At 27.6% G+C, this 14,731-nt stretch overlaps 1 protein-coding gene across 7 annotated transcripts in view; it reads right to left on the reverse strand.

Moving 5' to 3' along the window:
- The window catches only part of LOC107448900 (V-type proton ATPase 116 kDa subunit a 1), a 31,632-nt gene that overhangs the window by 15,227 nt on the left and 1,674 nt on the right, over nucleotides 1-14,731 (reverse strand). For 2 of the 7 annotated variants that reach the window (XM_071184109.2, XM_071184113.2), the window contains exons 2-12: nucleotides 14,455-14,533; nucleotides 12,613-12,710; nucleotides 11,516-11,644; nucleotides 8,884-8,969; nucleotides 7,566-7,580; nucleotides 7,358-7,484; nucleotides 5,219-5,301; nucleotides 3,703-3,796; nucleotides 2,485-2,697; nucleotides 761-911; nucleotides 46-185 (exon numbers count right to left, since the gene is read on the reverse strand). In XM_071184109.2, the coding sequence (XP_071040210.1) occupies nucleotides 46-185; nucleotides 761-911; nucleotides 2,485-2,697; nucleotides 3,703-3,796; nucleotides 5,219-5,301; nucleotides 7,358-7,484; nucleotides 7,566-7,580; nucleotides 8,884-8,969; nucleotides 11,516-11,644; nucleotides 12,613-12,710; nucleotides 14,455-14,533 (1,215 nt within the window). Of the gene's footprint in view, nucleotides 1-45; nucleotides 186-760; nucleotides 912-2,484; nucleotides 2,698-3,702; nucleotides 3,797-5,218; nucleotides 5,302-7,357; nucleotides 7,485-7,565; nucleotides 7,581-8,883; nucleotides 8,970-11,411; nucleotides 11,442-11,515; nucleotides 11,645-12,612; nucleotides 12,711-14,454; nucleotides 14,534-14,731 lie in introns of those variants that run through there. The other 5 variants (XM_071184110.2, XM_071184111.2, XM_071184112.2 and 2 more) reach the window with 5 other exon arrangements.

Here is a 14,731-nt window from a genome sequence, read left to right on the forward strand (position 1 = left end):
ATTGCAGTACTTTTAATAATTTTAAACACTGCTGAAACAAAATACCTCATTGGTTGACTTTGATGCCAAAAGCTGCTTTTCTTTCAGAACCATCCATAATGCAGCAAGAAACATAATTAGACCATGTCCAGCATCACCAAACATCACAGCAAATAGAAATGGGAAGGTAATAATTGTGTATGGAGCTGCAATAAAAAGAAATTTTGCAAGATTTTTACACGTTAATCAATATTAGCTAATTTTACATCTAATTATTAATTATAAATAAAAAAAATTTAAATTAGAAAAATTTATAACTGAGATATACAAGATTTGAAAAGTACAATGCTAATAACACAAAATTTTAATTCAATAAGATTATACTACTTATAAAAACAATTAACAAAAGTAAAAGACTAAAATAACAAATTGAAAGAATCTGAACTGTCCGCACCTAACCTCAATCTTTATTAATTTCATTTTTTTCTTTCAAATTTACAGCAAGAATTTTGAATTTATAAAAATATTTTGAATTCTCCAAGATTCACAATGAAATTAACATGTTATTTCAATTTCCAAAAGACTGACATTTTGGAAAACAAATAAGTTTCTTTACATAAAATTAAAATTTCCACTGTAAATTTCAAAATAAAAAATTCATACTAATTTTTGATGATACAAAAATCAATTATTAGAAAATACAAGTTTATATTCGTATAAAAATAACTAAAAACATCAGATTATCGATATAGATCACATTATCATTCATCAGATCACTTACATGGATTAACTTCACGATATGTAGCAACCCCATATGCATCAACAATATTTTGAAAGCCAGATGTGAACTTGTTTACAAGATTATAAGTGGGTGGCTGTTCTTTTGTTTCCATACAGTTTACAATAGAAGGCACACTACTTCCACTTTGTTCCTAAAAATAAATGATAATGTAAGATAAATAAAACTAAGCTCAGTGGCGCGACAGCCCTTAGAGGACCAAGGCCTACTGTGCCCATCTAAGTTTTCTTAACCTTGGACTCTGAGGTGCAGGAGCAGATGTTCCGGTCAGGTGGTCAGCCAAACGCGGAACCCCCAGTCTTTAGTTCCCAAGCATGCTTGGTACTCATTTATCGACCCACTGAAGGGATCAACCTTGTCAAGGGATCAACAAGGCTGAGTCAACCTTGCCTGGCCCGAGGATCGAACCAGGGACCTGTGGCACGACAGCGCGAAGCACTACCGCTCAGCCACCGGGCGTCAAGATAAATAAAATATAAAAATATAAGCCAGTTTTTAGAAAACATTATGTGTACCAGGTTTAATAATTTTCCCAGGTCATGGTACCTAATGACACTGAATCTTTTAAGAATTGGTACTTGGTCCCAATAAAAACTGTATTTATTACTTGGCAGATTTTAAGTTCTTAACCAATTCTTATAGCATTTATACAAAACATTAGAAAAGTTGTGTAAATGTCTAATAAACAAATAATTCACAAAATATAGTTCGATAAATACCTAATATCTTCACATGCTAATACAGCCATATTTTTGCTTTTTTTTTCTTACATGTTACTTAAAAAAAGTTTATCAGATAAATCCTTGATAACAAAAGGAAACTATTCGAATGATGATGAAAGTAATACATTTAAAAGATTATGAAAAATTATTTTCAACAAATACTATACAAATACTCTCAGCTACCATTTCATTATGACAGAGAGAAAATGTTTGCCTCTACAGCATTAAAAAAACAATAAGAGAATCCTCCTACTTAATGACAAATGAAAAATACGTAGGGGAAATACAAAACCAAAAACACTATAGTAATCTAATAAATTGTGACTGAAAAGGCAAGAGCGAAAACTTTGTAACTTGCTTGATTTGCATAAGAAAGATATTTAACACAGACATTTTCAAGTTTAATCAGGCAATCAAACTGGTTTTGGTGTTTTCAGTCTCACCTTCATCAAAAGTGATTTGCCAGATTTATATAACATTTCTGCTCTTCTTTGTTTAAAAACTAATTTTTAGACCCCTTAATGTGCATATTTATTTGACTTTATTATTCTAGAATTATTTATAAAGAATTATATCTAGAATTTATCTAGAATTATACAGAACATCCTGAATATATCTTTTAATAATAAAAATGATATGATTTGCTTGTCAATATCGCACTAGTACTAAATGTCTGTAACCAGTCATGTGTAACAGCCATTTAAAAAATTGTATTTTGCAGAGTGATGATTATATAAATAAAACAATAACATAAAATGCAATAAAAATAATATTAATAACTTGGTGAATGATATTATAATTCTTCTAAAATTTACAAAAAAAAGCACTAAAATCTAATTTTGTAACTAATTTCGTTTTTGCAATTTTCTGATTAATTACTTAATCAACAAGACCATAATTTTAAACAACCTTTTTGGTATCTAAGTAAAACTTTCACTATGAGAAAATGTATGAATTAAAAATAGTCATTATAAAATTTCTTACAGAGGCTTCTCGTAATGCTTGCTGTACTGCAGGCAAATTGGTGAAAGAAGTCCAACATTCAGCTATAAGACACTCCTTGGTAACATCCTGATTAAAAAGATTCATGGTATGATAAATGGCCTTCACTTTACGAACTTTAATTAACCACATCTTAATGCTTTTTGCTGCATTTACTAGAAGACGATGTCGATGGTCATTCGTTTGATTCAAAACCTGCAATTTAAAAATATTTAAGGCAATTTTTAAGTAATTTTTAACATAGCAAGTAGACTCTTAACATTATACTTCTCAAATTGAGAATAAACAATAAAAAGAAAAACCAAAACACATATTTCTTTCTCTTCTGTGTTACAGTAGAGCCTGTACTGTTTTACAACCATTTCTGTAACCAGTCATGTTTAACAGCCATTTAAAAAATTGTATTTTGCAGAATGATGATTACATAAACGAAACAATAACATGAAATGCAATTGAAAAATACATAGAAAAAGGTTAAAAATAGTTAAGTTTAAACATAGCTTACATAGAAGTCAGCTAAACAAAAACAAAAAATTATAATAATAATTACAAAAAATTTGAGCATGTTAAAATTGTATAATAAGAATTGCATTACCATTGCTAATCTGATTTTAAAATGAGCAAAACAGAGGATCATTTCTTATTCTTACTTCTTATTTTTAATAAAAATTTCTTAACTTTTTTTTTAACAAAAAAGGAATAAGAATAAGAAATCATACTCTGTTTTGCTCATCTTAAAATTAGATTAGCAAAGGGGTAGAGTAATGCAATTCTTATTACACAATTTTAATAAGTGTGGCAAATTAAAAAGTCACCAATTAAACAATATTTGTTATCTATTAAGCCGTTTTTGACAAGCTATACAATAGAAGTACTAAGTGAAAGAACATTTTTTAATATACATTTTATCTAATACTTTAGTGTTATTTAGTAAATAAGTTTCAATCGCACATCAAAAAAAATAGACACTTGTTTCGTTTAAAAACAGATTTTACTGAAAATCACCATATTTAAAGGCTTAAAACTTAATATTTCAAATAATATTCTATGTTTTCATAAAACCCTAATGCTATTTGTACCTTGAAATTTGGTTGTTTGTTGTCTCTTTACACATCCTTCCATTAATCTTTTAAATTATCATACACAATATGTAAATTGAACATTTAATGCTAGTGAACAGTATTTGAAAAAAATACTTACTTGACTTATGTCCTCAATGCGTGTTTTTACACCACTCAGCATGTTTTCTCTTTCTTCGTATGTCTCAGGACAAGGATACAAAGTAGCATGAAAACTATAATTTCACAATATTGTCAAACTTAGTTACTTAAAAGAGAGACATTTTCTTGTTATAACAACTATACACACTTTAATATATAAAAACCAACCCAAAGAGAAGTTCCTTTTATAGAGTAAAGTAAAGCATTCCCGCTACAGCCTGTTGTGGGGCAGGGGGTCATAGAGGATAAGGCTTCACAATTTTGTGACCAACGGCATGATTGTGGCAATGTGGTTGGCACTATGCACTGGCCACTTTTACTCTGCACAAGCTGGGAGCCACTGGGGATCGAATCGAAGAAATTAAAGAAACTTTTTTTATGATTGTAATTTTATTTCCGCCAAGTTTCTAGCACAGTTTTGTAATGTTTTTAATCAAGAATTAGTACCGTATACGTTTTTTTCTTCCGAATACTCTATGAGGGAAACAGATTCTTCTTTCTAAACATTATTGTATTTCTTCGACATTTTTAAAGATACAATAATTTTTATTTTTTAAAAAGTTTAAAAAATTTAATAGAAACCAGTAAAGTAGATGATGCAGAAATATTTTTTTCACGTTGCACTAGAGCTGCATAATGACTTATTGGCGACGGTTTGGGACACATTCCCGAGAACAGGCCATCACAATTTTGAGTCTCAGCAGAGCTTAAAAACTTTGGTAACTCGATGACCTGTGTACTGTCGAAGTTGCTTTAAGAGGATCAATACATTCACACTTGATTCTTTCGTACAGTGATTAAAGTGATCACCTTCCCACTCCCTTTCAGTGACTGCTGTCAGTAACACTAGACTTTGGAGATCTACTGGGAACCATATCTTACAATCAATCCACTATGAGATAACGCAATTATATCAGCCTTTCAACAGATCTTTCAACAAGCATTGTAGGCTTTTTTTCTTTTTTTTTTAATAAAAAGCCATCCATTTTATAGAAAAATTTTATTCAGAATACATGCAATCAATAAAAAGCTACTTATTTCAATTTAACTACAATATTTCATTATCTTTTAAAAAAATTTTACAGATCGATAAATAAGAATATGGATTATTTACTGAAACTCATTTTACACAATATAACACAAAATTATTTTACACAATATAAATTATGTTATAATTTTTTTTACCGAAGTCATAATTTTTACTTTAATAAAACCAAATTATTCAATTTAATTCTTTAAAAAATATTTTTAAATTTGTTGGGTGTTTAACATGCCAAAGCAGACATGCACATTTAATTTCTGTACCCTGCACCACAAATAATTATTGCCCGTATAAATTTACAACAGATATTTTTTGCCCTTTATTTCACAATAATAGCTACGTATAAGAATAAAAATTAGAAATTCATACACATTTTTATCCATTCTAAGCAATATTTATAATGCATAAATAGCGGTCAAAAAATAATTGACAAGCAATAAATATTGCAACTTACCCATCGCAAATTTTCTTCACACGACCTTTTAATTGCTCACCTTGGAAGAACAGAATGAATACAACTTTGTTGAGTTTTTGTCCCTGTAATATAAAATAAGCAAAATTTTAACTGCAAACAACCAAGATTATTATTCAATAATTTTGTAAACAAAATTTTAAGATCTTTTTCAATAATTATAAATGTAAATTAATCAAGAGACAGATTAAATTTAATAATTTCATGAAAAAAATTTTGAAATTATATTAACACTTTGTTAATTGAAGCAATTGACTTGACTATAAGCTAGCCTTCACATATTTTTAACAGCAGCAATTAACTATTGCCAAACAGAGATATCTCCCCGATCGGTCACATACTGATAGCTTACAAAACAAGAAAATTTCTCCCATCGGGTCCCATAATGCTAACAATGAAACTTTGGCAAGGTGCCAAGAACATATCCCAATTAATAAAAAAATAAATTTCAGAATCTTAAGAAAATGCGTACTTCTGAACTTTGACAACAATAACTAATCATTTAAAATGATACATGCAAAATAAACAATAAATCTTACTTAAAAATAATAGCCAATACAGAAATTCATCTTAATTTTAAACTTTCATGTAATTTTTTTCTCCAAATAAGACCTCTATAAAACAAAAACTGCTGGAATAGAGGTCATCCAAACTTGTAATTATTATTCAAGGTCAAGTGATTCTGATCCAGGGAAAATTAACATAACAAAACACTATCAAGGATGAAAAAGGTGCTGTATACAGCATTCAAAACCAAAAAATATTAGTTTTAAAAAAATTTCAAAAAAAAAAACTGAAACAGGCAACCCAAATTTGCATTCAGAGCAGGGTTTCCGCTACGGTAGCTTTTTTCGCAAAATGCGAAAAGACCCCTCAAAAATGCTAAAATTCAACAAAGCATTTTCGCATTTTTGCTAAAGGATTTTACTAAATTCCATTAAAAAAAAAAGCTTCCGCGAAAAACCATGACGCTAACATCCATGAAAAAAACTTGATCAAACAAGGAGAAAAAATCTAAATATCTTTCGCAAGAAGAACCATGACGCTAGCGTTCACGAAAAAAACGTGATCAAACGAGATGAAGCATAGCGATCAACAAAAATGGCTAGATTATTAATGATTAATATTGAGGGCCCTGAAAGTGCATTTAACTTTCAAGAAGCATTTGTAAAATGGGCAAACATGAAAGAAAGGAAGATTGTTAATTATAAACCAAAATGTTTTGATAAATAATAAATGTGTGTTTTTTTTTTGTTATAGGTATTCTTTTTGATATTCTTGTACATTAAGCTATTCTTTGTCAGATAACTTACAGTACTTGTTTGATATAAAGTAATTTTATAAGCCTAATGGCATTTTAGCATTTTGCTAAAACTTTTTTTCAGATTTTAGCTTTTTTGCTAATGAATTTTTAGACTCAGCTTAAACCCTGATTCAGAGACAAAAAAAGTTCTGAAGATATTGCAAATTGGTATGTGTTCAAATTGATCACAAAACGTACTTTCTGGATACTCATAATAGTTCTGTGGAAACTAATAATTGACACCAAGGAGTACCAGGCCTATAAGGCCACCTCCATAAATGAAGAATTAAATATTGAATCAAAGGCATATGTTATTAAAACTAGTTGATTAGTTAAATTTATAGTTAATAATTAATTAAAATGAAGGAAAGGAGAAGAGAAGGAAAGGACAACACAAATTAGGGATGGCACAAACATAAAACAAAAACAATAATTTGTAAAAATTCTGCGAGGGGGACAACCCAAGCTGGTGGAAAAGAGTAATGATTATTCATTACAGTTCACAACACAGGCTCTTTGGGATCTTTTAGAACTTTTAAGCCCAAAATAAAATTTTATGACATTTTTTATACTACTATACTTCCAATAAATGTATTTTTATTCAATATTTTCCATTTCATGAAGATCTTAGTATAGATTTTTTTGAAGATTTTTTTAGAGATTATAATTTTTTTTATTAACCTTTTACTTAGGGATTATATACAAGTGGACCAGAAGTGTAGGCTTCACTATGTTAAGTCCCATAGTTATTATGTTGATTAGTGTCAAGTGCCATAAACAAGTGGCTCATGAAAAAAAGGGCTTATGATGATTCTTACTGTTATAGGATCTTCAAGTGTCTGGTCAATATCAGCTTGTTTTAAGAAAACCTTCCCACGACACACTCTCCACAGCATCATTTCAAATCCTAAGATACGCTCTCTTAAAATAGTACCAGTCACAAAACTATAAAAAAAATAACATTAAAACAACAACAAAAGGAAAAAAATGCATAAATAAGAAGAAAAAAACAAATAATTCACTAACCTACATTTTCGTGATCTAAAAACATGAATAAACAGATTCTATCTTAGTCCGTTTAATTCATTCACATATTTAATATTTCAAACATTTTTTTCAACTTTAAAAATTATAAAAGTATTAATCATACTGAAGTTTCTAAGCATTTTTTGTTAAACAATTGAATTCGCTTAGATAAACTCATAATTAAGATGCAAGAACAAACAAATTTTACAATGAAGCCAACTCTGATGTAACAATTCAAAGGAAGAATTTACATAAATTATTACAGCCAGCATAATCTGGAATTTTAAAAAATGGATGGTGAACTCAGTGTAAACAATAACAAATTTCTAAATTTTAGAATTTCGGTAGTTTCCAGTGTATCTCTTCTTAAATCTAGAAGACTATGTATGAAAAGGCTTGTTATTTTAGAAAGTTTTGCACATTGTTTTACCATTCATATGTGTATTTTTTTTTTTTTTTTTTTTTTTTTAGATTTTACATATTATAAAAAATCGTGGACCATAAATAAATTTAAGAAAATTAATATCACAACATAAATAAGAGTGTAAGGTTTGCTATATTTTCGGTATTATTTTCAATTTTTCCTACCTTCAGCTTAAGTTAAATGCAATTACAAACCAAATAGCGCAAGTCATATTGTAAACTTTACAATAAACAATAAAGGGTGTCGTGTTTTGTTAGATAAGAAATAAAAGTAAATCTGAAGTAGTAGCCCAGAAGCCTCACTACGAATTTTAGCTGCCATCATTACCTGCGCTTTAATTTATAGTTCTCTACGAATATGAAGGCACTCAGAAGCAAAATAATGCATCTTCAATATCTGTTCCTTGCACTTCATAATTCAATTTATAAAATATATGCCTTCTAGACACACAAATGCAATGATGTCAAACTTACAACTGGGTTTCTTGATGACTTGAAAGCCATCTTGATATTAAAATATTTAGGAGCATAATATATGCATTTACATAATTAATCATGCCATTTATGTTTTTGTGAATATATATAATATGCATTTTACAACCTCATATTAAACTTCTGTTGTGTGTCTGAATACTGACATTTAGAACAAAATTAAGGTTTAGAATTGCCTCTTAGAATATATATATATATATATATATGCAATCTGCTTTTAAAAATAACTTATTTCAAGTTAGCTCACAGGGAAAAATTTTTAGAATAAAAAAAAGCTAAGCATAGAAATGTCATAAATTTAACTAAAATTTTCTGCATAATTTAAATGTCATTGATAGCACAGAAACCAGTTAAAATGCTTTTTTCTTGGAGCATTGTTATTAAATAAAAAAGCCCTTCTTACCCGTGTTGACTTGGAGCAGAAGAAGAAACTTCATTAGGAACTAAATTTGTGTGGTCTAAAGTATCAACTTGGTGTTGAGTTTCCTGCTAAAAATAAAATATTGAAACGATTTTACTCACATGTAATGCAAGAAAGTAAAACTATCATAAAACTGTATTACTACAACTAATTGCATACATTAGAAAATATAGTAATCAATTTTCAAGAACTTTATTCCAAGAATAACTATACTTTGCAAAAGAATATTTAAAAATTTTTACATTTCATTATTGAATCAAAAGTATAAATACTTTCCTTTTTAAACTTAAATTTGGTTAAACAACAGGTGGTTTAACGAGTGGGCAAAATGTAGAGAAGAGAATATTTCTCCTTTATTCACTATTTTCTTATCGAACTACATGGAAAAACCAGTTTTGCTATACGGAGAAGACTGCAGGTTAAAATATGACTTTTTTAAACTGTCAATGAGCAGAACTGTCAGTGGGTTAAACCCACAGCAGAGCTGGCTAAATATGCATCTCGACTCATATTTTACATATTGGATTATAATTTCACTCTACCAAAATATTACTAGAAGAAAAAACACCCTCTTAATTTTTATTTTTAGCTTTTTTTTCTTCATGCTATAGAAGATAATCTTGTGACAATCAGTCATTTGAATTATTCAGAATAATAAACTTCTAGATAATATATAGAAGATAACATATAGCTATACAGCTCTAGATAATATATAGCTATAATAGAAGATAATAAACTTCTGTGAATATATCAATGAGAGCAAAGAGGGTCACAATGACACCCTTTTTCATGCATCCTGAATTCTAAAAATTAGTTGTGATTGTTCTAACAGAAGCAATAGCTACAGCTCCTTGTGAAAAAGGTAAAATTTATATAAAAATGCAAAAATGTGTAGGAAAATGCAAAATTTATATAAAATCTAAGAAAGAAAGCTTTCTTTCGGTATAAGCCTTTTTTAATGCTTCCAATGAAGATATTAACTATGACATGAATTTTTAACATGCTGTAAACGGGAGGAGCAAAAAAAATTAAATAAATGCATAAAAAGTAAAATGAGTTTATTTGCAAAAAAGTTTTTTTTTTTTTTTTTAGAAACCTTTTCTTGATCTAACTAACCTGCAAATAGTATTTTAAAATAATGGAAATTATGCAAAATAATACTTTAGGTACAATGGGTTAAAATTGTTTCCAAATACTGTCATTTTTTTTTCTTTAAAAAAAAAACTCATTTTTTGTGAATGAAATGTACACATGAATGAGCTGTTGAAATGACATCAAGCAGGAAAAGCAAATTTGGAAACGAACATTACAAACAGCATTTCATAGAAAAACAGCATTCAAGAGACAAAACTAGTTTGTCATTAGAAACACATTGTGTTTCAAGTTTATCATTTTACGAAGATAAAATCCAGTTGATTCAACACTCATTTCAGATTTAGTAATAACTTACAAGACTGAAGTTTTAAATTTAGAAACTATAGAATTGACAATGACAATAGAAATAATAATTATAATTAATTAAACCTAATATCCAAACATTAAAAACAAAGTGCACCAACACTCCATAACAACAGAAACTGCACATTTTTGAAACTGTAAATCTTGAAAGTGAAAAAAATATCTGAAATTCAAATCAAAAACTCATTTGCATTTGGAAACTGAAAATTCTGCATTTGGAAACTGAAAATAATCTGAATTCAGAAACTGAAAAAAATCTGAATTTTACTGACCATGGTGTGAAACTTCTAAATCTGTTGTGTAAGGTTATCGTAACTTGAATTTTAATGGAAAATAAATGTTTCAATATTATCGAAAGTTGAATGTCAAAATTTTCAGGTATTTTAATGTTATTCAAGATTTTCATAATTTGATAAAATCAGAATTTAAAGGAAAAATAACGTTTTAAGGATGTCAAAAGTTAATTGTTAAAATGTAAAAGTATTTTACACACAGTTCAAGGTTGTTGTATCGTGTCAAAACTTTAATTTTAATAGAAAATAATATTTAAGGTTGCTTTAACTTGTTAAAACAGAAAATATAATAGATAAAATTATTTTAGTGTGTATTTAAAAAATATATATATATATGTGTGTATTTTTATATTAGTGTAACATTTTAAAACTTGATAGAAAAAATTATGTTAATGAATTGAAAAATTTAGAAATTTAATTTTTTTCAACTTTATAGCTTTTGGAAACATTTTTGACCTACCCACTGTACAATATTCAATTAATATACAATATTCAATTAATAATTCTCGAGTTCTTTGTTTACACCAATGTAAGGTAAAAAAAAGAAGAGGTAATTTACAAACGTAATCTCTCTTTGAAACTTCACTCACCTATTTTAAATTTTACTCTTGACTAATTAATAGAAAAGCCAATAAACCTTCAAAAATGTTTTGTATAACACTGCACCGTATTCAATTTAATTAGATAAACGTAATGTGATTAAGCAATAAGTATTTTATACATAAAAACTATAATTAATTGCATAAAACTATAACATACCTGCAATAATGGCATCTGTTTAAAAACAAAACTAATAAATCAGATGTATTAAAATTAAAAAGAAAGAAAAAATACAAAAGAGGAGAAAAAATACAATTAATTACGTCAGCAAAGAAAGAATGAGCTTGCAATAGAACACTTTTAAGCTCAGATAATTCGAAGAATGTTTTCTTCAATGCATCAGAATTAGTATTCACTTCCTTCAGCTCTGACTCCAATTTCTCAAATGTAGCCTAGGAAAAAAAATAAAACTTAATGCAATAATAATACATTAATTTCATAAATAACTATTTTAATTCAATTTTTACATCACCATAAACATACAGGGAATCAGCTACATTTTTGATTTTCAAATCCATGACTTTTCATGACTTTCCATGACTAATTCTAAGAATTTTTCATGACTTAACAAAATTACTATTTTCTCTGACGAAAACAATTCAATAAATTTAAAAAAGCATTATAATAACATTAATAGAAATTATAGGGATAACCAAAACTGTTATATTCTGCATCTTCATATTTATAGATTTTAAATTTAAAAAACAGAGTAAAGAAAGAGTTGAAGCAATAAAACAGCTGAAAAAAATACAAAAACAAATATTTTTTCTCTTCTGCAGAATTATATTCTAAAGATACTTTTCTTATTCATCGGAAAAGAAAGAAATACTCCTGGTTTTTCTGTTCTCATTTCCGAATTAAAAAAATTCGCCAATGACTGGCCTGCTTCAGCTAGAATTTTTAATTGATAAAATAAAAAAAATAATAATAAAAATTCTGAAATCACAAAAGCTTAAAAGATGATTCACTCTAGAAATTGTGTTTTTTTTTTTTTTTTTACATTTTGTGAAAGAACACCATAATTTTTAAAGAACGCAATAAAAAAATTTATATTTTAATAAAATATGACTGTGAGTGGGGATTTTATTACAAATTCAGATATTCGGAACACCATGAAATTGGGGGAGGGGTAAACTAAATGTTAAAAATGAAGATTTTTCGACTACCTAAATCCATGACTTTCCATGATTTATTTTTAAAAAAAACAGTTTTAAAATCATGACATTTTATGACAAAATTTGTTCAATACTGAAATTCACGACTTTCCATGATTTTTTGTGACTTTCCAGGTGTGCAGATACCCTGAACATAGAAAAATCACTGCATGTAATACAAGATAAATATTAACTTTTTAACAAACCTCTAAATCAGTTAGCTCTTTAGGCTGAGGAGCTAGAGGATTATCTTGAACATCTTCCATGGGAATTTCATCTTTTATTATTTCTTTCTCAACAAATGCTGAGCAAAAAAATAATTTTCATTAAATCAGTAAGTACTTAAAAATAAATATCTATATAGAATTAGATATAGGTATTATATATTCAAAAAATTTATCTGCAAAAACAATTGACAAACTAACTCTAAAAAAATCAAAATGGATCAAATGAGTAAAGATTAAGACCAAAAAAAAATTATACTTTTCATTTTCTGACAAAGTTAATCGCTAATGAACATAATAGTAAAAATGCAAATATTTGTCCCACACTCATTCAACAGAGTTTTTGCTTAGGTGCTACAGCATGAAAAATATGCGGACGACAGATGAGTAAAAGTTGTGACGTCTCCACAAGACGTGCAATTCTCCATCTAAAAATATACAATAGTCCGCCAGCATACTTATGTAGGTAAAGACAAACTAAACATTAAAACGAAATTTCTTTTGATCTGCATTAATAGCAGAAAGAGAAAATAAAAATAACTTTAAGTTGGATTGATATCAAAATTTGGGTTTTAATTCTTTAATAAATTATTATTATGAATCATAATTTTTCCTAATCATAAAAGATTTATTTTTATCTATATCTTTAAGTTAAAAATTTACTTTAGATAAAGACCAGCTTATAGCAAAAAAGGATGCAGAAATTTAGAAGTCCTAGGTCCTAGAAAATGAGCCATAGTTTCTAAAGGCTAATGGAATCATTGCTCAAGATCCTAAAAAGAAACCCATTTCCACACCTGTTGATAATTTCTTCCTCACACAAGCTCAATCAGAACTTATTACATAATAATACCAGTTGAATTGATTTCTTGGTAATGAATGCTGAGGCATTGAAAACTAAATACTTAAGAGGCTCAATCCATCAAAAGGGTTGACATTTTTTCCACGAGTATAAAACTTCGAAAAAACCGGAAGAAACTGAACAAAATTAAATAAACTGGACAAAATGTAAGAAACTAAAAGTGACAATTCCGATTAGTATAGCAATAAGTATTATAATAAAAGCTTAATTTAAACAAGTTAAATTTTACACAGCATCAAAACAAATAAAGTTTTTCACTACTGCTTTTTTAAAATAACTATTTTCCCTTTTTTTTTCACTTTAGTTTGATTAAGAATATTTAAATCCATTTATAACATTATTTAAGAATCAGTTCAAGTACTCAAACTTAACAGTATTTGATTAAAAAATTGCATGCTATTTTAGGAACTCAGTATGGGACACGTAATATTGAATATGTTTAGCATGAGATTTTTCAACTAAGAAGCATTAATAAAATTCCCTTATGATATTTTAACAATTTTTTATAAAATTAAGATTTACGATACTTATTGACATGAAATATTTAATTTCTTGAGAAATTCATTTAATTTATTTCTCCAACCAGTTGTTGCTCTTTAGTTTTCACTTATTTAATAATGATATATTAAATAGCTTAATAAATAATGATAAATTAAATAGCTTGGAATTAATATTATTAAACGAGATTGCAATTTTAAACTATTTAAAAAATAGCATTTATTTTAGACACACCTTTTTTTTTTTTTTTTTTAAAGTTTCTTCCATTTCAGTTAGAAAAAACATATTTCTACATGGACAAATTTTTCCATGGTTGCTGTGGAAGAAACTTGTCATCTCTGATAATTGATTAATCCTTTTAATTGAATCAATGATTTTAAAAAAGTGTATCTCTCATCTAGAATGCCCATTTTCTGACACATTGAACAATCAAAAACATTTAACTTAAATAAATAAATACTTACTTAGTTTTCTTTCCATTTCATCACATCGCCGGACTTGATTGATGAATTTTCGTTGAAAGGCACTAACTGAAGCATTAGTCTAAAAATAAAATACACTAAGTTTAAAATATTGGACAACATTTTCAATTATTAGTGTTGACTTATAGTGAGAAAACCTAAAAAGATAACTAGTTATACAGAAACTTAGGAATATTAACACTTAAAGCTTTTCTGATTTCTTTTTTTAATTTCTGACAATTTAAACTAATTATTTGTAAATTTGTTCTAATTATCTATA

Source organism: Parasteatoda tepidariorum, chromosome 10 (genome assembly GCF_982258835.1).
Source record: "Parasteatoda tepidariorum strain Cologne lab strain chromosome 10, Ptep-v5.0, whole genome shotgun sequence".
Classification (NCBI taxonomy): Eukaryota; Metazoa; Arthropoda; class Arachnida; order Araneae; family Theridiidae; genus Parasteatoda; species Parasteatoda tepidariorum.